This window comes from Moschus berezovskii, chromosome 2 (genome assembly GCF_049115385.1).
Source record: "Moschus berezovskii isolate FMDL1 chromosome 2, NW_MosBer_1.0, whole genome shotgun sequence".
NCBI lineage: Eukaryota > Metazoa > Chordata > Mammalia > Artiodactyla > Moschidae > Moschus > Moschus berezovskii.
Genome location: NC_142461.1, coordinates 57,109,232 through 57,134,411, shown reverse-complemented (window position 1 = coordinate 57,134,411; position 25,180 = coordinate 57,109,232). Strand labels below are relative to the sequence as shown.

At 35.4% G+C, this 25,180-nt stretch overlaps 1 protein-coding gene across 1 annotated transcript in view; it reads right to left on the bottom strand.

Moving 5' to 3' along the window:
• The window catches only part of STAT4 (signal transducer and activator of transcription 4), a 101,834-nt gene that overhangs the window by 22,399 nt on the left and 54,255 nt on the right, over positions 1 to 25,180 (bottom strand). Inside the window, exons 4-14 of the mRNA XM_055398402.2 lie at positions 19,296 to 19,394; positions 16,701 to 16,793; positions 15,905 to 15,983; positions 13,180 to 13,265; positions 10,849 to 11,000; positions 7,830 to 7,988; positions 6,950 to 7,042; positions 4,105 to 4,164; positions 3,782 to 3,799; positions 3,599 to 3,692; positions 1,289 to 1,333 (exon numbers count right to left, since the gene is read on the bottom strand). Of these exons, the coding sequence (XP_055254377.2) occupies positions 1,289 to 1,333; positions 3,599 to 3,692; positions 3,782 to 3,799; positions 4,105 to 4,164; positions 6,950 to 7,042; positions 7,830 to 7,988; positions 10,849 to 11,000; positions 13,180 to 13,265; positions 15,905 to 15,983; positions 16,701 to 16,793; positions 19,296 to 19,394 (978 nt within the window). The remainder of the gene's footprint in view (positions 1 to 1,288; positions 1,334 to 3,598; positions 3,693 to 3,781; positions 3,800 to 4,104; positions 4,165 to 6,949; positions 7,043 to 7,829; positions 7,989 to 10,848; positions 11,001 to 13,179; positions 13,266 to 15,904; positions 15,984 to 16,700; positions 16,794 to 19,295; positions 19,395 to 25,180) is intronic.

Sequence of the window (25,180 nt, the reverse complement as noted above, 5' to 3'; positions counted from 1 at the left end):
TTCCTGTTGTATCTGGGCTGAGAAACCTATTTGACAGTCTGCTGTAAGCCAAGGTTCTACCTTGGGAAGAAAGCTTAGCTCATCCTTGGTGGAGTAGTGATATCTGGCAAAAAAACTTTAAGACATGGGTAAGAGAATGAAGAATTCTTAGAAGGGAAAAATGTGGAGCATGAAAACTGTTGTGATGGATCCTTGTGGTTTTGTGGGATGGGCTAGATCAACTGTAATTGAATGCTGGATTTATAAAGTGTATTTTCTTCCAAATAATTTGAAGAAATTTCTCATAGAGCTGTCGTTAACCCTAAAGCCAGGAGATTGAATCCATACCAACCACACCAGAAATAAGTCTCATTGCTTTCTAACTGCATCATGTAGGTGGTCTTACAAATGCAGTTTCTCTGAGCATGGAGCATTGGACATTATGACTCTGATCTCTTACAGGAAAAAAAAATGCAATATTTCTCTATCAGATCATTTGCCAAGGGTCATATTTTCAGTCACTGTCAGAATGGACTCAAGCCCAGGTTTACTAATTTCAAATACGTAGGGCATAGAGAAATGCCCTAGTATCTAGGTCAACTAAACAGATGATTCCCAAAGCCACTTCCAGTCCAGGATTTGGCAACTCTATTATTTACTGACAGACTCGAACACCTGGGCTGCATCAGTTTGTTCTTTTAATCGATTCATCCACTGAAGTGCCAACCTTAGATATATGAGTTAAGTAATTGATACCATAAAGTAATAGAACTGTTTTTCACTTGTGATTTTCACATACTGGATCATGATGTTCAAAGACTTACCTCTTACCTGTGGAAAATGAGGGATGTTATGATATTCTATAATAATGAACTGACTAAAGAAATTACAGCAATACAATGCAACCACTTTAAATCATGTCCTCCAAGAGTAAGCTTATGGAAAACTGTTCACTTCACACTGCTATGTGATGGAAAGCAGGTTATGAAACAGTGTGTGTATATATACATTTAAAGTAATGTATACATATAAAGTCTAGAATGATGTGAACCAAAACATTAATAGTTGTTTTCTTAGGAGGATGTTATATGCAATTTCTATTCTCTTCTTTTTAAAACAAAATTTCTTATACAGTTGGCAATTATCAAGTTTTACATTTGTAATTAAAGAAACATGAATTCGATTTTATATAAAAAATAAAGGCCAGTTTAAGAGCTTTTGCCTTTTCATACTGTTCATGAACTTTGTAAAAATAAGACATTATAGGATTATTTCCTAGAAAAATTCCTTCGGAGAAAACATTTCCTACCTCATTTCCTTTGCTTCCAGCACTAGACTTCATTTCCTTTGGCTGCTGTGGAAAAGGAAACAACAGTGTTTGGATGGAGAAGCATTATCTGCTAAATACCAAGTTGGTTGTACCTATTATAGCAGTTTTCTCAGTCAGAATTTTGACTTCTAGAACAGTAAGCCAGATCTTCTAACACACTGAAACCTAATATAGCTGCCCAGATTCAACAGAAAGTGCTTCCTGTTTTATCTCATGGGACGCCACTTCAGGAAGTTTCACTGAGATAAGCGAGCAAGCCGGTATAAGACTGTTTTTCAGCCACATTTTGGAAAAAGGAAATCACATTGGGATGTTTTAGAATATATTCAGCACTCCTCTGTACCTGGAAAGTATCATCTGAGCTAAGCCTTGACGATTCTCAATGCCAATGAAATCATGTCTAACACATAGGCCTGGGGAAATAGACACAGGCCAGTATGCACATGACGTGGTGAGCTACTAAATGCCATGAGAGGAGAAGACACAAAATGTTCATGACATAGACTACTCGGTGGGAAAACAGGATGGAAAAAAAGTTAATGTGTACAATCTGATCCACTTTAAAAAAGAATATATACGTATATATAGTGAAAGTGTAAGTTGCTCAGTCGTGTCCGATTCTTTGTGACCCCATGGACTGTGCCCTGCCTGGCTCTTCTGTCCTTGGAATTCTCCAGGCAAGAATACTGGAGTGGGTAGCCATTCCCTTTTCCAGAGGATCTTCCCGACCCAGGGATCAAACCCAGGTCTCCTGCACTGCAGGCAGATTCTTTACTGTCTGAGCCACCAGGGAAGCTCTCTATATATGTATACACACACACATACATATATATATGAATGAAAATGTAAAAATAAGGATGGCAATAGTATTATGTCAAGATATTGGGATCATATAGGTGGTTTTTAATTTTTAAAATTTTGCTTCACTGATTTTCTATATTTACTTTTGTATTAAAAAGCGATGAAAGCTGTTATATAAAAGGTAATATATGTGAAAATGCTTTGCAACTAGAAAAGCATCATGAAAACTAAAGTTTTGTTATTTTATATTTTATCCTTGATGGAATAGAGACTCAACCACTTTTTGGTATGTTTCTTGTCCTTCCTTTTTCAAATGATTCTTGGGAGAAAGGTATCGCTAGTTATAAAAATGTATATTTTTATAAAAGAGTGCTAGTTATAAGAATGTATATATATGAAGGCAATGGCAAGCCACTCCAGTACTCTTGCCTAGAAAATCCCATGGAGGGAGGAGCCTGGTGGGCTACAGTCCATGGGGCCGCTACTAGTCGGACAAGACTGAGCGACTTCACTTTCAATTTTCACTTTCACACATTGGAGAAGGAAATGCAACCCACTCCAGTGTTCTTGCCTGGAGAATCCCAGGGATGGCAGAGCCTAGTGGGCTGCCATCTATGGGGTTGCACAGAGTCGGACACGACTGAAGTGACTTAGCAGCAGCAGCAGCAGCAGCATTACATTACATTAATTGATTTAGCAGTCTCATACAGAAGGATTTTAGGATTCATACAAAAACAAAATAAAAATTGAACACCAGTATAAATTTTTGTATGCAGTTATCTTTCTGTTAACATAAATTTTATCTTTTAGAAAGTAGACCTTTTGAGGTGGCTTCAGTGGTGTCCCAACATTCAGGTGAGGTACCTTCTCAATGCTAATAAGCCAGGTGAGTAACATGTTTTTGGCTAGACAAGCAATACGGTATTTGGGAATCTAAGAACTATGTGAAGAATTAGAAAGGAAGCAGGAAGAGAACTCTAGGTTAAGAGGAAGTGGTAAAAACAATAAGTAACAGGATGAGGCTGGGTCAGAAGCTTTCTAGAAATGCCAAGGCCAACTGTGTGCATCTCACACCTAAAACCGTCCTATTTCCCCAAGCCAATCCTCCTAAAATGATAGAGATTTTAGCCAGACCTGCCATTACTGGGTATCAATTGGGGAGATTTTAAAAATGAAGCCAGGAATGCTTATCTACTTTAAGACATATTATCTCTGTCATCATGACCAAAATGTTTTGACTAATTAAGACATATATTTAGGTACAACATCACCATTGTTAGGAACTCAGACCTTCTGATTTAAAGTTCAAATTTTTTTTTTACCACTTTTAATTCTTCAAAGATGGCATGTTTTATTTCTCAATACGATCCTTAATTCACATAAGAAACACTAAAGAACAAAACACATTAAATTATAAGGTCTATTAGTTTAGATGTGTCTGATTTGGAGGGGTGGGGGGAACTTGGGTCATTTCACTGCTTAACTCACCAAATGTCGAAATTCTACAGAGAGACTCCCATTGGAAGATTCTTCAATGGACATGGCTTTGACATGAGTTCCACAAAGTACAAATCTTCGATTGCTAGAGAGGAAATCTTAGCTATTTACAATGGTCTCAGGTAAAACTGTATTTATGGGAACAACAAAAAATTTCTAAAGTAAATGTCTTACCTTAGAGTTGAAGCATTCCTGTAAAACCAAGAAGATTCTTTAAAATGAGTTATTTAATAGATCTAAAAAGACTTTTCTATGCTACTTTAGAGGATGAGGATAGTATACAAATTTCATTTCATGTCTTTATAGTAAAATTTATAAAGTCAGTCTTCATTGGAGTTCTGTTAAATGTTTGAACTTTAAAGTCAAATATTGAAGTACATTGATACATAATGTTAGAGAAGTAAATTTAAAAAGTTAAAAATTATTCTATAAAATAAGGACAATTCTTCTGAAAAAGTCTTACAATTTCATGTTTCAAAATGAAGTTAGAAACTTACTTGTCAATTGATGCTTTCACCTTTACCTGATAATTTAGTTCTGGTAATTTTATTAGCAGTCTGGAAAAAACACATAAAGAATTACAGATAAAAATTTTCATGACTAAAAGCCTTTTTATATTTAAAGATTTAAATATATTTATGCCAAATATATATAAATCAAGCTCACATTATTTCCAGTCATATGTTAGTATGTTTTTAAAATGTCAATTCCTCTTTACTTTGCCGATTTACTAATATTGACACCACCACTTAATAGAACACATATTTGGAAAGTATTTCCATATTGCTTTAGTTGATGTGTGTTGGATAATGCATTGGCTAGATCAGAAAAATAGCTATATATTTTGGCTAAAGACTAAATTTGGGTTATACATATAAATAAAAGAAAAAACTTTTGTAAATCTATTTATGTGGGTTCATTTAATTCTCATATTATAAAAAAATTGTAAGCTTAGTAAAACTAAATGTTTTGCTGTTTTATGGTAAAATACTTAGAAAGACTAGGAATCTGATAGCATACAGAAAATTCTACTTCAAATGCATTTGCAGACTTTAAAGATAATACATGGAAGTAAGAGCAAATTTTTATAACTGAAAAAGACCTAACTTCACACAAACAAGTGATCAAAGGTCAGAATAACAATTCCTTAATTCCTTCAGGTATCTCCTTAGCTTTCCCCCAATTTTCTAAGCTGTACCCTCTGATATAACCTCTCTGCAGGCTCAGTTCAGTTTCAGAGGTATTCATTCAATCACTCACTCACTCGTTCATTTATACATACATTCATCCCAAACACTGTCTATTCACTCAGCTGCACTGAGCTGCTTATATAGACCCAGTACAGCCCCAGGCAGTGGGAAACTGGCAAAATGAAGATTAAGGAAGGAGCAAAGTAGACATGGCAATACATCAAAGGAAGTCCAGATAAACAGATGAAATTTAAAGAATGGTGATAAGCAACTGATTGACATTAGCGAAATATAATCACAGATAACAAACAACCCAAACAAAACAAAAAGAATGTATCAAGGTTTCTTAAAAATCCTGCCAGAATTGGTTTTGGGATTTGGGATATGATAATATAGCTGCTGGTAGTGAGGAAGTCATATGAAGTAAGATGAAATGATTTCCCTTTTTGCCTTCCTCTCTATCCTGTATCAGGAAGGATCTGACTCACTGTTAAGTGCTGACGACAAAAGGGAGTCCCATGTCACCTCTTTCCTTTGAAATAGGAGGATGAAATGCGTTGGTAGAGTGGGGTTTTAGGAAAAATCTTGAATACTAAGTAAAGGATCAGCTGTCAAGACAGTGGGGGAACTGGGTACAGAAAAGAAGAATGGGGACTGAACAGTTAGATGGGAGAGGAGGGCAGAATACCCTTGCCAGGGACTAATGGTCTATGCCTCTGGCAGTCAGTTTAAACAACATGCCAGGTGATGCCCATTCAAGGACCTCTTCCACTCAGAGCTCTTTGCTGAGCAATCCCTACTCATCTTCCCTTTTGCTCCAGAGAACATCTTAGACTGAATATATCATACAGGGGTGTCTCAAGGGAAAGCAGGATATATGCACCACCCTTCTATCCTATTTCCCTTTAGTGTGACAATTTTCTGGGTTGTATAGAGATGTGGGGATGAGAAAAACATACATTTGAAAATTAGAAAATTTTAAAAAGGAACCTGGTTTCTGCCTTTTATTTTCGTTTCTTGTTGTGGTGGTGCAAATTCACACAAAGGAAATGATTCAGAATTTCAAGTAGGGTTTCCAAAATGCAAATGAAAGACAAATGCCTTCCTTTTAAAAACGAAGTTCCTAGGTGATGGATGTCAACTAAACTTATTGTAATCATCATTATGCCATTTATGCACATCAAGTCTTTATGCTTAAACTTACACAGTGTTGTATGTCAATATGTCTCGATAAAATGAAACTAAACTAAAATTGGAGTTTCAATAGTGATCTGTGACCAGGGATGCTATCATGGGATCTTAATTATCATCTACCATGGCATCACAACCTCTTGTACAGGTTTGGAATTTCAGCTTTCCAGAGATGACCTAGTGATTAGGAATTTAAAGCTTTGGGACTTAGAGATTGAGGTATGACGAAAATCTTTGAAAGTCTGAAGTCAAACTCATTATTTTAAAAATGTCATTAGGAAAGCTGTATGTGTTAGTTTGCTCATGAAAATGAAAAGAATCACACACATAGATAAAGCAGCAACAACATAATCATTTCTCTTTAAATCAAGTACATAATAAGGATGTGCTGAAAATCATGGTGTTGAGAGTTTTCATGGAAGATTCTATAAGCTAACTTCTGGGTGATCACAGGTAAAGAATTTGCCACTCTATGCCTGGATAGGATATTCGAACCTTCCACAACCTGTCCCAATCTATCTTCTCAATTCTCTCTCTCCCTGCTCCCCATGCTTATAGAACAGAGACTTGTTATTTTAGAAAGTCCTTATTTCTAATAGTTGCATTCTTACACCCCTGCTCTTCCTTCAAGGTCCTTCCTCACAGTGACCACAAGGCATTCTCTAGGCTCTCCAGTCTTCTCTCAAGTCAATCTTCTGAGCAATTAATCCCATGTCATCAGAAATTGCGATTTCATACTTTCATGCTAATAACTCTCATGTCCTCATCTTCATCGTTCCACTCTTTATAAGCAGGGCTCTCACTTTAATATTTCTGTGGGTATTTAATTTACCATAGCTGGGCATGCAGGAGTCACTCAATAAAGAATAGTTGCATGAAAGCCACATTGAAAGAAATGAGCCTTAATTACACAGTGACCATAGCACCATAAATATGAAACAATAGAATACATTCTGCCTACCTTAGCTTTACAGTAAACTGAATGAGAGTCTTAAGTACCATCGGCCTCTGAGGGTGGGTTGGCATGCATGGCTGTCGTTCAACCACAAATGAGCTGGGGTCAAAGGAAATAAAGTGTGTCATTTGAAAACACTGAAGACATTGACAGGCTGAAAATCACAGAGTAACAGGATGCTGTCCTCTTATAAAATCCAAATTTTCTACACTTATAAGACATTCAAATGCCCATCAGGCTCAAATCTTTCCAAGACTTCACATAAATAATTACCAAGAGATGGGAAATGCCTAAAGATTTCCCTAAGTAACAACAGTAAATAATTCTTAATTATTATATTTAGGTCAAGAATAAAAGCCCCAGTCTCTTTTTATCATAATAAACATCAAGTAGAAAGTTAATTTCATGCCATTTTTGACCTAGATATCAGGGTTTCTGGTACACAGTAAAATTTTTTTCTTTCAATGAGCTTATAAACAGAAACATACTCTCCACCCTTCATTTCTTGAATATGTACTGATACTTGAGTAAAAATCCTTGAAATCTTTTTTTCTAAAATATGAAAAATGAACTTTGGGTGGGCAACGTGGTGACTCATGAAAAACTGGGTTAGGTGATGGAAGAAGGGTTGATGAATAAACAGTGATGAGTAAAAAATGTTTCTGGAACTCTCTGGAGCTTTATTCACTGCACCATAAAGCTCACTGTTTAACAGTTCTCTCCCATTCCTTCACCTGAACACCAAAACCAAACCAGGGTGTCCTCCCAACTACATAGAACTGAAGCTGCCAGGAGGCATCTAAATGGATAACACTTCTCTTTTTTTAAGCTGAAGTATATGTACAATTTGTTTAAGTTGCGGGTGTAAAGCAAAGTGTTGACTTACTTCTTAAAAAGGTTGTAGATCAAGAAGGTGACTCTTTCAAGCAGATGTGCTCTTTGCAATGGGATAGGATCTCCTTCGTATGTCATTTTCGTAGATTGCTCCTCTAATTTCTCCAACTGCCTTCTGAGTTGAAACAGACTTTCTGCCAACAGTGTAAAGCTATTGAACAGTCAATGAAAAATGCAGATAGTTTTTTTTCTACTAAACTCCACCATTTTAACTATTTAGCAAGTATTACTAAATAATTATTAAATTAATTAGTCATTTAATTCCATTAGATTAGTGACAGTGTTTTTTATGTTTATTTTTCTAACTCAGTTTTTCTCTAAAATGCTTGATAGATATTAACTGTTTTCAATGTTTTACTTCAGTTTTAAACAAGAAATCATTTAGAAAATTTTGTGAATGTCTGGATTCAAATTCCTTTGTTTTTAAAGTATTTTTATGTATTGGGCTTCACTGGGTCTTAGTTAGGCACACAGGGTCTTTAGTTGCAGCATGTGGGAACTAGTTCCCTAACCAGGGATCAAACCCAGGCCCCCTGCACTGGGAGCACAGAGTCTTAGCCATCGGACCACTAGGAAAGTCCCCCCAAATTCCTTTTAATTATCTTTTTTAAAAAGTCTATTAAACACATATATTTTTAAAAGATGGTACTCGCTAAAGGGCAAAGAGAGCAAATTTAAAACTTTAAAAACACATTTTATGAAGAATCTTATGTGTAAGAATACTGACAGAAAAAATAATGTGACCCCCCATATACATCTATACAAGTCCTAAGTATTAACCAAAAGATTGTCAATGGATCTTTCTGAAGAAAATTATCTGCTTAGAGTTTTACACCTTGGAACGTAGGCAAAACACTCTCCGACATAAATCACAGCAGGATCCTCCAAGACCCACCTCCCAGAATATTGGAAATAAAAGCAAAAATAAACAAATGGGACCTAATTAAAATCAAAAGCTTCTGCACAGCAAAGGAAACTATAAGCAAGGTGAAAAGACAGCCTTCAGAATGGGAGAAAATAATAGCAAATGAAGCAACTGATAAAGGATTAATCTCCAAAATATACAAGCAGCTCCTGCAGCTCAATTCCAGAAAAATAAGTGACCCAATCAAAAAATGGGCCAAAGAACTAAACAGACATTTCTCCAAAGAAGACATAAAGATGGCTAACAAACACATGAAAAAATGCTCAACATCCCTCATAATCAGAGAAATGCAAATCAAAACCACAATGAGATACCATTTCATACCAGTCAGAATGGCTGCTATCCAAAAGTCTACAAGCAATAAATGTTGGAGAGGGTGTGGAGAAAAGGGAACCCTCTTACACTGTTGGTGGGAATGCAAACTAGTACAGCCACTATGGAGAACAGTGTGGAGATTCCTCAAAAAACTGGAAATAGAACTGCCATATGATCCAGCAATCGCACTCCTGGGCATACACACCAAGGAAACCAGAATTGAAAGAGACACATGTACTCCAATGTTCATTGCATCACTGTTTATAATAGCCAGGACATGGAAGCAACCTAGATGTCCATCTGCAGATGAATGGATAAGAAAGTTTTGGTACATATACACAATGGAGTATTTTTCAGTCATCAAAAAGAATGCATTTGAATCAGTTTTAATGAGGTGGATGAAATTGGAGCCTATTATACAGAGTGAAGTAAGCCAGAAAGAAAAACATCAATACAGTATACGAACACATATATATGGAATTTAGAAAGATGGTAACCTTAACCCTGTATACGAGACTGCAAAAGAGACATAGGTATATAGAACAGTCTTCGGGACTCTGTGGGAGAGGGTGAAGGTGGGATGATTGGGGAGAACGGCATTGAAGCATGTATATTATCATATGTGAAATGAATCACCAGTCCAGGTTCGACGCATGATACAGGATGCTTGGGGCTGGTGCACAGCAATGACCTGGAGGGAGGATATGGGGAAGAGGGAGGTGGGAGGGGGGTTCAAGAAAGGGAACACATGTACACCCAGGGAGGATTCGTGTCAATGTATGGCAAAACCAACCAATATATTAATGTAAGGTAATTTGCCTCCAATAAAATAAATTTAAAAAAAAAAGAAAATTAGCAACAACAACAAAAAAAGAAATGGAGGTGGCAGCTTGGGCTGGAAGTCTGGGAAAGGGGGAGATTGAAAGGCACACAGAAAGGGCCTCCAACTAAGAGGAGGCAGAAGTCTCATCACACTTACTAAGTCCATGTGCCCGACAGCAGCTCTTTCTAAAGTTATTCCCCATAACATGGAAGAAAGAACTGTCAACCCCTCAATGAATTTGGTAAAAAGCACCATTTCTGCTATGCTCTCTATTCCTCCCTTTGTTGTTTATCTTGTTTTCACAACAAATTTTCCTTCTTTTTCATTATATTTTCGAATTGCTCCTTCACTCAGAGAATTTTCTTTTGCACTGATGAAGAGGAAAACCCTATAAACCTTTGTTTAGTACAAAGGATAATATCTGTACATGATTGTGTGGATGTGTACACAGGCAGGGGATGCCATGCTGTATTAGCCACTTGAGATTTGTCATTTAACTACAAAAACAAATCACTGTTAAAAATACAAAACTAATACTTAGTTTTATGTGGACATCTTAAGATACACATTTTAAAAATGAGATACAGTGTTTGAAGCCAGTGCTTCTCATGCTCTTCAAGAAAGTGTATTTATTGATGATTTGAAAAAAATTCATTTGAGTCTTTTAAGACTGACATATTGACATATTATATATGAGAAAATAAGCAATTCTTATGCATTCTACAGATTTCTATAGATACTTTATTTTTCTCCCCAAAGGAATGGGAATTAAGAACACTTAGACAATTACATCTATTTGTATTCAGGAGTTCCAGCTGCTCATAAGCTATCAACAAGCTGAATGAACTGACGCTGAGGTCTAAGCCTGCATTCTCCAGCTCAGCGACACTGAAGCTGTGTGTGTACTTCCTGTGGTTTTCACTAGAAACTAAAGTCAGCGCATTTTACCAGTTTTGAAGCTGGTCGAGCCCATTGTGGAGTGGACCTCCAATGCAGGCGATTTGCTGTCGCCTCTTCCAGTCTTGCAGCTCCTCCACCAGCATGCTGTTCATTAACAAGTCCGTCTCATTCACTATTTGTGTCATCTTACTCAGGGCTTCCTAAAAACAAAAGTGACTACTGAGAAGATTCTTATGACACACAGCTGAAGTTACTCACAATTCAATCTAGAAAACAGTCTGCCTAACCTGGGAGATAAAACTTTGGGTTAAAATTTTGACCAAATATTTTACCAAATACTACCTTCTGTTTGCCATAGGACTACCTTTTCAAATAATTAAATTATTGCAATTCAATAACATCATGAAGAAAAAAGCATGATCACAGTTAACATTCTCATGATATCTCACAATAGTCTCATATCATTAATATGAATATGTTGAATTTGTAACTCCTGTGACAATATTGAATCCTGTAGTCATAAAAGCCATTTATCTGCTTCTTAAAAAGCCATTTATAAATTGAATTTATATTCTTATAAATATCTTAATGCATTAATTCTTAAATGTACTGACTAAAATTTGAGCCTGTCTGTGTTAGTTTTTTCAGATGGCCCTAATAAAGAATCTGCCTGCCAATGCAGGAGACTTAAGAGATGCAGACTTGGTCCCTGAGTTGGGAAGATCGCTGGAGGAGGGCATGGCAACCCACTCCAGTAATCTTGCCTGGAGAACCCCATGGACAGAGGAACCTGGCCCAGCTGTAGTTCATAGGGTCACAAAGAGTCAGACATGACTCAAGCGTTATAGCACACACACATGTTAGTTTTTATTACCACTTTATCTGGGTTTGGGGAAGCATAGTGGGAGAGGATAATTTTCAAAGGTTTAGGGATTAGAAGATGTGAATTTCTACCCTGGCTTGGCCACAGGCTATGTAAATTTGAACAAGTCATTTTACTTTGCTTTCTCATCTATACAGTCAGGTGAATGGACTGAATTATTTCTGAGGTTCCCCTTTTCCTTAAAATTTTATTTAAAGTAGAATAAGGTAGCATGCATAAAATGTATAACATAGATTCATTATGTATAAAAGTATTAAGCTTATCTTGGGTTAAATATTTACATATTTAAAATTTGTAGAGCCTATTATACAGAGTGAAGTAAGCCAGAAAGAAAAACACCAATACAATATACTAACGCATATATATGGAATTTAGAAAAATGCAAATGATAACCCTGTATACGAGACAGCAAAAGAGACACAGATGTATAGAACAGTCTTTGGGACTCTGTGGGAGAGGGTGAGGGTGGGATGGTTTGGGAGAATGGCATTGAAACATGTATATTATCATATGTGAAACGAATTGCCAGTTCAGGGTCGATGCATGTTACAGGATGCTCGGGGCTGGTATGCGGGGATGACCCAGAGGGCGGATAAGGGGAGGAGGGAGGTGGGAGGGGGGTTCGGGAGAGGGAACTCATGTACACCCAGGGCGGATTCATGTCAATGTATGGCAAAACCAACCAATATAATATTGTAAAATAATTAGCCTCCAATAAAAATAAAAATTAAAAAAATAAATAAAAATAAAATTTGATATATAGTTGTTTAAGTTTATAATTGATTTAGGGTGAAAATAATTTTACATTTATTTGTGCTTACACAAATTCATGCACAAAAACGTGAAACCAAACTTATAGAAATAAACTATCGATTTCAGTAACTGGTTAATTTCAGTTGTGTCTCTTTTCAAAGAGAGGTAGACTTGAAATAGAGATATTTCCCCTCTTTTAAAATATTTTATTGAGCCAGAAAAATATTCTTCCTCTCCTTGGGAAGAGATGAGATTGAATATGTTCAGGATTCAATGGACTATCCTGAAATCTACAAAATTATTTAGTACAATGTCATTTCTCATAATAGAAACTGGGACACATTTCTGCAATAAAATTTTAGTAGTCATCAAGTAATATCTTAATTATACATGTACAGTAGAACCCATCTCAGCATATTAAGTACAGCAACTAAAACAGTCATGTCTGAAATAATGGCAAATAAAAACTGGGTAAAATGTTCACCTTGAAATTAATGGTAGCTGTAGTACAGGTACCACATAAGCAGAATAAATAGACTCTAGAGAGAGTCTGCTTTGTAAACTTAGGTAAAGAATCATGGCAAACAGTATGATACTTGTCCTAGAAACATTGCATAAATGGAACTGATAAAATCATTCAGCATAAATGGAACTGATAAAATCAAAGAGCTTCATTTCAGTAGGACTGGATATAGAAAAAGGAGAAAAGTAGACAAAAGGCCAAATTAAAGTTCTTCACTAGCCTTTCTTTTGAAGTCCAAGCTGTTCAGCATTTCCTGCAGAGTTAAAACTTCCTGATTCACTAGGGCACTGTTCTTGTCACCCTGATCTGTGAAGGAGAAGAGATCAGATTTAGAGTCCTCTCCAAGGAAAAGGTTTCTGTCCTGAAAGCCAAGCTGGCTGTAACCAGCCATCCTAAGATCCAGGATGTAAGAGCCAAAATGCGGCCATTAGTGATGAGCTTGGAAGTAAATCCCTGACTGCTCATATTGTCAGGAAGGATTACATCCAAGCATGCCAGAGATGAACTCTCTATCTTACAGACCTTGAGAGAACAGCATTCTTCACAATATTCCTTTTAGGGGCCGGGAGAGAGGAGATACAAACGTTTTTATAATGGATTCTTTATTAGATCATCTCTACATTGATAATGACCTTGGCTGGTTGGCATGTGTAAGAAAGGAAGGGTTGTTTCTTTGTGCCCATGATTAAATCATATTGACCCCTCCTGATGTCTTGACTCAATCTCCTGCAAGGGTTGTACTTTTATACACAGTCTCATAAACTAATAATGACTAAATCCTTTGCTTTCTCTTTTTCTTTGCAAAACAAGCTAGACTCACAGTGAAACTAGAAGAAGTGGGAGTTGCAAATTAAGAAAAATCTCTAGCTGAAAAAACCCCAAATGATTTATCCTTTTAAATGGAAAAAGCACAATAAACATCATATTATTTAATTTTAACTTAAAAATATATTGGTATATAGTAAGTGACTATTTATACCAACTGTTCATGTATCTAAATGAAGGTCTGGAACACTGATAGGGCTTCAGTAATTGTGAAAAAGAGGCCCCTGAACAACACTGTGGCAAATTTCTCTACAAAATAGCACTGGTCTCCAAGAAGTATTTCTGGCTGTATTCACAAATTCACTAACTCCTAGATCCCATGTATAGCAAACTCTTGCTTAGACAGAATTTTATCAACTCAAACCTTAATAAGCTAATACTTTCCATTCTTCACCAGCAAGGATATAACTTGTTTCTCATGTATCTTTCATTTCACTTAAAACATTTCCTTTCACTTATAACCAACAAAATAAATACTTGGTGATTTAAGTGATAAAATAATCATTTTTATTGTTCATTCTGCTTATGAAGTACTGAAAGATATTAAAGTAACTAATTGTAACATAAGTTTAAAATAATGTTACAATGTATTTTATTGTATTCTAATTCATAAAATCTGTAGTTCACATATAAAATTTAGAGTATATAAAATTTAGAGTGAGGCTGCTTTCAATGAACTGTAATGGTTGATTAAATGTGCAGTTGTCCTAAACCTTTTTAAGATCATGGACCCCTTTGATAATCTGATGAAACCTGTGTTGTGTGAATTTCTCCAAAGGAAAAAAATTTGTACATACAATTATGCATGTACAAAAACTGTACACACAAACAATTGTGCATACAAATTCATGAACACACTTATAATCATAACATAATAATAATAATCAACATTTCATGGGAGTCAAGACATCCTAAAGGTGCCAGGAGAACATGTCACATCTCACCTATGCCAGGAAAAACTAATATCCTCTTTTAAATATTAGATAGGAAGTTAATAAGCATTTGATCACAATCATCCATATACTTCCAGATAAATTTTAAGCTAGCACTTCAATAGTTATGGATGATTTTGTAAATCATCTATAAAAAGAATTTATATCTACTGTTTTTAAAAATTATTTTAAAATAATTTTAGAATTACAAGAAGTTATGAAAAACAGTGTAGAGTTCCCATATAGACTTCACACAGCTTCCTCTAATGTCATATATAACCATAGTACAATGGTCAAAGCCAGTAGATTAACACTGGTACAGTCCTATTAACTAATCTAGACCTGATTAAAGTTTCTCTAATTGTTCCACTAATTGCAGCGCACTTTAAGTGACCAATCTATTATTACTTGTAAATCTTAGATCTTTGTAAATATTCTCATTCTTTCCTTACATTTCTTTAAAAACACCTAATTGTAAACAACCTCAATATTTAACCACAAAGAAATAGTGAAATAAATTGCAGTGTCCTTACATTTTGATATTTATATAATTATTGAAATTATGTGTGTGAAGATTTTTTTAGTATGAGGAAATATGTAAAATAAAAGTTTAGCTTAAAATACTATTCAAAAACTATGTGCAAGATGATTTCATTTTTTGTAAATAAATCTCTATGGATGTATTTTGAACATGTAGGCAAAGGCTGGAAGAAAATATACTAACATTTTGATGGTGTTATATCTAGATAGCAGAATTTTGTGTGATTTTTAAATTTTGTAATTTTTTTCTACTTTCCCAGTTTCCTACAGTGAATAACATTTCTACTTTTAATTTTTAAAAATTATAGTAAAAAAACTCACCTAGAGATAATATTAGTAATTTTCTGATCATAATAGACAATTATTATTCCTTTTCTTAGTTGTGATAATAATATTTTGATTATACAGGAAAATGTTTTTAGCTTTCGGAGAATCATTCTGAAATAGGGGTTATTTCTCATGAGCTTTATAATTTGAATGGTTGGTAAAAATATATATATTTATATGAAGAGAAAAGGAGGAAGTGAAATAAATTTTCTTCTCCTGCATCCTCTCTTCAAAAATGGGGATTAATTTATCAATTATTTCAGGAAAGAAGAAACCCTAGTCATGTCCCTTTGTGGAACTGTAGACAAAACAAAAACTTACCCATTGTCTGAATCGTTTTATACCTGTAATCAAATTCATCTTGTAGATCTTCTAAATATTTGGTGTCTTGTTCTGTCATCTTTTTACAAAAGAAAACATACTCTGTTGTTGCAATTAATCATGCCAATGAAACAATACCATCCATCATCAGTATTTCAAAATACACTGTTTAGTGCTTCCAATCTCCAGTAATATCCCAGACTAATTATATATTATAGAACCACAATGTCTAAAGAGCTAATTCCCATGAAAATGGAATAGCTCTGGAAGAACCAGACTGAAGTTGCTCTTCCATTTTCTCTTCCTGAGTGTTTGCAAATTTCAGCATCTTGTCTGCCATTTCTCAGTAAATTCCAGATGATGTTAACATCTTTTTTATAATATGGGTACTTTATTCACTTAGCTCCATATAGCTCTGTATTAATGTACCAGCTATCTTTTTGCTTAAAGTCTCCTTTATCAAAGGATATAGTTTATGACAATACAGTCTAACTTCTTTTTTTCCTCTCTACCTCTTAGAAAATATTTATGCCTCCTCTGTGTCTCCTGTTCATTTCTGTCTTTGAGATTTTTGCTTTTGCTCTTCTCCAAATCTAGTGATGTTTTCTGCTCAGACATAAAGATGTCAGAATCTAAGCTAAAGGCTTTTCATATAGTATTAAATCTCATGTAGTCCTCCCAACCAGCCTGTTAGCAAAGTACCCCATGATTTCTGTAACTTTGGGCACACAAGGGAAAGGTGCATAGAACGGCGACCACTGCTCACCTTTTCTACTGTCTATAAGAGATCACTCACCTGCACACTATTTTTAATGGCAGCCACTTTGTGCTCCACATTCCTCTGTCTTTCTGAAACTGAAGAACTTTGTAAGGATTTCTCCAGAGGTCCCTGGAAAAATGTTTTGAAATTTCAACATATTAAAAAAAATTTTTTTTATATGGACCATTTTAAAAATCTTTACTGAATTTGAAACAATATTGCCTCTTTTTTTTTTTTTTTTAATGTTTTGGCTTATAGGCTGCAAGGCATATAGGATCTTAGCTCCCTGACCAGGGATCAAACCTGCACCCCCCCTGCATTGGAAGGCAAAGACTTAACCACTAGACTGCCAGCGAAATCCCTGAAACTTCAACATATTGATGAAACAGGCTTATGATGAATGTAGTATATGTAATATACTTTGAACTGAGGTCTGGATCAGTATGATATGAAATATTCTATAGCCATTAAAAGCCATGCTGTAGAAAAATATTTAATGACATACGTGTGTGTGTGCTCAGTTGCTTCAGTCGTGTCTAACTCTTTTCGACCCTTATGGACTGCAGCCCACCAGGTTCCTTTGTCCATGGAATTTCCCAGGCAAGAATACTGGAGTGGGTTGCCATTTCCTCCTCCAGAGGATCTTCCCAACCGTAGGATCGAACCCATGTCTCTTGCATCTCTTGCAGTGGCAGGTAGGTTCTTTACCACTAGTGCCACCTGGGGAGCCCTTAAGGACATACAAGTAGTGTTAAAGTATTAAGAAATAGAGGAAATTATAAGACACTGTATGCTTGTGATCTTTGTTGCCTGTGTATGTATGTATTTACTTATAAATATCTAGATATATGTATAGATATGTAAACTCAAGCACATGTGATTGGAAGAATACATATACCAAAATATTATCATTTGTTATCTTTGAACAGTGAAATTACAGATGCTTTTACAGTTAAAATTTTTTTCTTATTTTTCTACATCAGACCCATGTGACTTTTGAAATTCTATACAATGTGAAACTACATTAAGTTGTACTTGAATTCAGAATTAGGGATGTTGATCTGCCAGGATGAAATTTATTTTTATATTGGAACAAAGAGAGTTTACAAAGAATATGTAAAATGTTAGCTTGGTTAAGTATTAATTGAAAGACTAACCAGCTACTCCAAGCCATGTTTCTTGGCCACTCTAATAACCTATCTGAGTTTGTTCTTTAAATATAACGTTTACATAGATGTCTAGAGTTGAGAGAATGTCCATAAACTCTTCACCTTATACTTGGATAGGGAGTTATGGTTAGAAAGGGTGATAACTAAATAGAAAATGAGTCCCAGAACCTCAAGTGGAACCCAGGTCCTTAACTTTCAATCGAATGTTCTTTCAACTATATCACATTCTTCAGATGATTTGTAAAATTCCCTCTCTCTTAGTTTGGCTCCCATTATTTCTGTGTGTGTGTGTGTGTGTGTATCTCCATATATTGTCTATTGCTTTGACGTTTACAAACCAGTGCTTCTTTTATGGTAGTACATAGTACTGGAAGATTGTTTGAGGAATGATTTTGATGAGCATCTATTCAAATAAATGTTTCTAACTTGGCTGATACCTGATATGTGAAGAGAACAATACACACTCACACATGTATATATACTGACTAGAGATAAGAGGGCTACAAAGAAGGACAACTGAGAATATACGAAAGTATCATATATTAGTAATAGAATCTTAATTTTCATCCAAATTTTCACTGAATCAAACTATGTTTACTTTAGAAACTTACTAACTTTAGATTTTAAAATTAAAGATGATACCATTCTTATTCACATCTAAAAAATAAGAGTAAGTTGTTAAAACTTCATACTTCTCTAGAAACAACCATAAACTGGCAGCAAGCAAATTTGAGAATTTTTAATAGTTGAAAAAAAGATACTTTTGTTGGATCTTCAAAAATAAATACAGTAGTGTGAATCACTAAATTATGCAGCATGACATTTGGAAAGTTGATTATCTACATGCTCTTTCCTTTTTAAATGGAGTATTCCCAAGGCCTTCATTAACTCTTCTGCTTATCTTTGATGGGGACTCTGAATTCATTCAGCATAGTGGGATAAAATGAACTCTAAAATATGGCAGGGTAGAGCACACTGAAACAGACAAGAAGTATTTATGGAGTTTCTGTAAGACAAAATTCCTGCTTATGGACTAGTTTGGACCTGTGGTGTAGGAAACTGGGAAATACTGAGGAGTTTCAAGCAAGACTGTCCCTGAGGATAAACATGCTGAAAGAAACAGTGCCTAAATGGTACTTAGGAATTTAGCCAGGAAGTGGTTACTCGGTTCCTCAGCTGATAATTGTAAGACCACGGACCAGAGTGAGAGCAGTGGAAACAGAAAAGAACATATAGATAAGATTCCAGAAACAAACTCTGGAAAGACTTGGTAATTATCTCAGTAAGAAGGCAGAGAAAAGCAACTATTCAAAGATGATCCCAAGACCTTGATTCCAATTGGCTGAACGGATGATGGTACCATTAATATAGATAGAAGAAGATGGTTCGAAAGAAGATTAGAATTTCTGTTTTAGAAAAATTGAGTTCTGGGTGAAAAGATTGCAACTGCAGAAAATATTACCTGAACAGGCATGTTGGCTGCAGCCAATATTCTCCTCTCTTCCCTTAAACAATTGGAAATAACCACAGCTACATGCATTGGGTTTCCATGAAATTTTCCCTGAAAAAAATTGAACAAAAACAACATAAAATCTTAAATAGATACATCACTATTTGAAGATTAAAATAGTCTCCCAATAAATATGTGAAATTGTTTGGGATTTGTTTCAACTATCTATTCTATTATAAAGCTGCAGAAACTTATATTGTGAGTGTAGACATCTATGTAACATATTGTTCCATCTCCAAAAGTTATTCTTAATGATTAAAAATACTTCTTGAGCGCCTCTGTAGGAAAGGCTCTGAACACACATTCAGAAGGATTGGTTTACTTTGGGCTTAGGATAAGTTCTATAAGAGTTACTTCTTGGTAAAATATTATTAGGAACCATGGTGGTCCCAGCTGTTCATTTGTTAACTCTGTGACTTGTTTAACACATTGTTTTTGGTCCCTGTTTGGTGGTCTTCATATCAACTAGCTCATAATTATGTCAGTATGCTAGAGCAACAATTCCCAGGTGGCTCAGATGGTAAAGTGTCTGCCTGCAATGCAGGAGACCTGGGTTCAGTCTCTGGGTCAGGAAGATCCCTTGGAAAAGGAAATGGTAACCCACTCCAGTACTCTTGCCTGGAAAACTTCATGGACGGAGGAGCCTGGTAGGCTACAGTCCATGGGGTTGCAAAGAGTCGGACACTACTGAATGACTTCACTTTCTTTCATTTTTATGACATCTAAGCATATACATGTTTTATTACCAATGCTAATGGTGCAGATTTTGTAAACTGGCAGCCCTTGGACCTAATTCAGCCATAAGGTATGTTGTGTAAGTTGAAATATTGTAATTCCTTCAGGGGAGCATGTACTACCCAAAATTGCCATCATATCCATCACTGAGTGACCCAGGCACTCATTTCATTTACCTGCTAGGCTCCTATAGGTATCTGTGTTTTTTTGGTTTACAGGACTAATTTGAACAGCATCATTTTAGTCAATAGTGTTAAAGTTTGTTACTAGACTTCTGCATGGCAGGATTAACAGGAAGCACAATAAATGTAAACAAATGCATTTATTTTTTTATTTAGTTTTCTTCTCCCTCCTCTCTGAAGCAGGTGCTAATTATTCACAAAATGGCCAAAACAACAGTAGAAAAGATAAAATAACAAATCACAAAGTGGAAAATTAATAATCAAAAGTAGATTATACAGACTAGTAAATCAAAGGGTATTTCTGGGAAAGAAATGAGGTTACTGTTTGTAAACATTTTTATGGCCTTGACCATTGCTACAATTTTGTTAGATGATGCTTTGTGATTAGCATTTCTATTGGTAGAAGTAGGGTAAACACCAAGTATCTGGTTTCATATTCTATTGGTTTCAAAACATTTTCCCCCTTTAAAATCAGAAAACTCCAAAAGAAAAAAATAAAAATAAATTGACAAAACTCTTAAGGTAAAGAAATTAAAATTATCCTGTTCATTAAGCTGGGATGCCAAAAATTCTGATTTCTGCATGCTAACAATTTCAGATTCTCCTTAGTTTGAATTTATTCCTGTTTTAAAATTTTCCCATCTATTGATTTTTCCCCATATACCTTCTATTGAACTATCCAAGAAAAGCTTTGTTTTGTCATTTTGCCCTTATTTTTTAAAATATTCCACTGAAAACAATAAAGGGTTTCCCCCAGTACTAGTTTGGAGGCTCTGTTATTTACATTAAGTTGAAAGATTTTTCTAAGATCAGGAGTTCCTCTAAGATACTAAGAATCACCACTATTTGTTTTTCTCAGTGTTGTAGAAGTTCTTCATTGTTGATCATTCAGATACTATCTTTCAACATTTCTCAGCTCCTTTGTCTACATTTCTTCCTTTTTCTTTCCTATTTGAACTTCCTTCCCTTTCACATTTCAGTTTCCCGCCATGAGGTTACGTTATTCATTTTTTTTCTGCTTTGTTAAGAGCAAAGAATCACCAAGTTTTTACCCAGGCTATCTTTTCACTTTCCTTTTGTATTTTCTTAAACCTTTATCTCACTTAAATATATGAGATGAAAACATCTTATGGAAAATTTATCACTATAGATTCAAAACAAAATTAGCACTTTTTAAAATGATCAGGCAAATTTAAAAATTTTATTTTTTATTGAAATATTATTGATTTACAATGCTGTGTTAGTTTCAGGTGTAGAGCAAAGTGATTCAGCTGTGTGTGTGTGTGTGTATCAAAAGATGTAGTTATGTCCACCTTTCAGTAGTTACTGTGTATATGGACCATGGACACTCCTCCTCCCAGAAAGCAACAGCAAAAAACAGAAAAAAAAAAACAAAAACAGAAAACCCACCCCTAAGTGTATGTTGGTGGAAGGAAGGAAGGAACGGAAATTACCTTTTTAATAGTGTGTGTGTGTTTCTCTTATGTGTGTGTGCTTAGTTGCTCAGTTGTATCCAACTGTTCACAACCCCCATGGACTGTGGCTCAGCAGGCTCCTCTGTCCATGGGGATTCTCTAAGGCAAGAATACTGAAGTGGGTTATCATGCCCTCCTCCAGGGATCGAACCCAGGTCTCCCACATTGCAGGTCATTCTTTAGTGTCTGAGCCACCAAGTTGGAGGGAGGAAGAGAAATTACCCTTTTTCTAGCGTGTTTCTGTTTCTCTTATGTATAGGTATTGCAAATACTTTCTATCTCTGGCTGTCTTTTCACTATCTCTTAGTGTCAATAAAGAAAAGTTTTTAATTTTAGTGAAGTCAAATTTACTAATTCTTCTGTTTATGGTTAGTTTTTTATGACTTAATCTTTCCTTAATCTACAGTTATGGAGACTTTACCCTATATATATATTGTAAGCCTTTAGAGTTTTTCCCTAATTGTAATTCACTTGGGGCTTATTAATATGAGTGGTCCCTTTCACTTTTTTCTGTACGAATATTAGTTCCAACAATGTTTATTGAACATTCTAGTTTTTCACCACCACTGCTGGGTGAACTGTCATAAACCAAGTGCCCATATATGGATGGGTTGGCTTCTGACTCCATTCCACCTTATGGTTCTATCTAATTTATCAACAGACCAGCTTAATTACTAGAGTTGTATAACAAGTTTTTTGATGTCAAGTATAACAGACTTTCTCTGCATTTTCACATAAATTTTAGAATCACCTCATCAAGCTACAAACACACATATACACAACCCTGTTGAGAATCTGAATGGCACTAAATCTTTAGATACTTGGTATCTTTATAACTGTGTTCTAATCTATTTATTTAGGTCTTCTTTAATGCCTCTCTGTCTAGTCAAGGCTATGGTTTTTCCTGTGGTCATGTATGGATGTGAGAGTTGGACTGTGAAGAAAGCTGATTGCCGAAGAATTGATGCTTTTGAACTGTGGTGCTGGAGAAGACTCTTGAGAGTCCCTTGGACTGCAAGGAGATCCAACCAGTCCATTCTAAAGGAGATCAATCCTGGGTGTTCATTGGAGGGACTGATGCTAAAGCTGAAACTGCAATACTTTGGCCACCTCATGCGACGAGTTGACTCACTAGAAAAGACTCTGATGCTGGGAAAGGTTGGGGGCAGGAGGAGAAGGGGACGACAGAGAATGAGATGGCTGGATGGAATCACCGACTCTATGGACATGAGTTTGAGTGAACTCTGGGAGTTGGTGATGGACAGGGAGACCTGGCGTGCTGTGATTCGTGGGGTCGCAGAAAGTCAGACACGACTGAGTGACTGAACTGAACTGAACTGATTAAGCATTATATCTTTCCACAGAGATCTTACACATTTTTGTTAGTTTATTTCTATGTAGTTGGTATTTTTGATAATGGATAGTATCTTTCTTTCTTAAGTGTTTTCACTAGTATGTAGAAATATATTTGACTTTTATATGTTGACTGAATCCAGCAACTTTGCTAAATTCCAATAATTCTAATAATATACTTATAATATCTCTTGTCAAGTATAAACATTTATCTGTAAATTCTTTTGGATTTTTCTGCAAAAACGAATCAAATCTTGTCTGACTACTGATAACATTTTTCCTTTCTAATTTCCATCAGAATTTCGCCTTCACATCGTGACTTGTTTACAAATGCATTGGTTAATTTCCAAACATAGGGATTTTCTATTATCCTTCTAACTAATTGCTATAGATTTTTAAAAGTCTGATCAGAACAGATTTTTGAATGATTTCAGTCACAAAATTCACTGAGAATTGTTTTATGGCCCAGCATATGAACTTTCTGTAAATGTTCCACATGAGCTTGTAAAGAATGTGAATTCTGCAGTTGGCTGCAAATGTCTCAAACAAGTTCATTAACTTAACTTTAATTGTTCTGTTCAAATTTCTGTATCCTTGCTGATTTTTCTCTGCCTCATTAATTTTATCAAATATTGAAAAAGGCATGTTAAAATCTAGTTTGTGAATTTTTCTTCTTGTGGTTCTTCCATACACATTCATACTTGTTATATATTACTAGTCAAATCTTTCATTACTATGAACTGATCTTTATCTTTAAGAATGCTTTTTGCCTTGAAACAAAAATATAATTTAGGCCTAGAAGTGGGATTGCTGAATCATATGGCAACTCTGTTTTTAATTTTTGAAGGAAACTCCACACTGTTCATACTGTTCTCCATAATGATTGCACCAATTTACATTCCCACCAACAGTGTAGGAGGGTTCCCCAAATGGATCCTTAAAAGGATCAAGAGTGTGAGTTTGGATTATGAAAAGCAGTGTAATTGATAATAATTAAACACATATTTTAATTTTTCCTCAGTGGTATCATGCTGTAAATTAAGGGCATTCTGTTCAAAGGCAGGAGGAAGTTTCTGATAAACATATATTGTACATCTTAATGTTAGTCCTGTGCAATGCATGATTCATTTCCTCCAGCCTGTTATTGTGCTGATATTTTATTCATCTATTGTGAGGCATTGGTGATTTCTCTTGCCACTGTTGCTTTGTCTATGACAGGCAATCCTTTTGCATGAGTCTCAAAAATAAAATATAATACAACTTCTAATAGTGGGCATCTTCCTCCCTTTCTTACATCTTGTAGAGTAGTTTATTGTTGCTTTCTAAGAAAACATGGAATTTAGGACCATCCACCTAGTGAAAATTAACTTGCTTAACAAATATCAAATTTATGCATTGCTGATTTGTTCCTGTCCCATTCTCCATTTGAGCAAACTCCAGGAGATGGTGAAGGACAGAGAAGCCCAGCATGCTGCACTCCATGGGGTCACAAAGAGTCAGACACCACTGAGCAATTGAACAACAACATTCTGCATACATGAAAACTATTTGTTTCAATCCTAAATCACAGTATTATATTAATGGCACTTAAACAGCAATTAAATTCAATGTCTTGTATCAACAGTGCACATAGTTCAACCGAAGTGACATGAAGAGCTATGACTTAATTTTACATCACAGGAAATGGCCATAACATTGTGACTGCTGCCTGACAGTTGTAACTAGAGATGCTACTGATCATAAGATGCATTTTGATTTCAGAGATGTTAAAATGCAGGAAAAAGTGTCTTAGAATCAAGGTGCTCAGTTGTGTCTGACTCTCTGTGACTCTGTGGACTATAGCCTGCCAGGCTTTTCTGTCCATGGGATTTTCCCAGCAAAAATACTGGAGTGGGTTGCCATTTCCTCCTCCATTAGAATCAACAAATGTGCTATTTTATTATTCTTGCTGCTTTTGGCTAAATTCCTTGGCTTTCCTTCAAATTTTTCTTCTAGTGCCTTCCATTTAATTTCTAAATTTGACTTATCACTACAGAATGACTAGTTTCTTTGCTTTTTTTCTCCCAGAGAGTCCAAAGAGTACCAGAGTCAG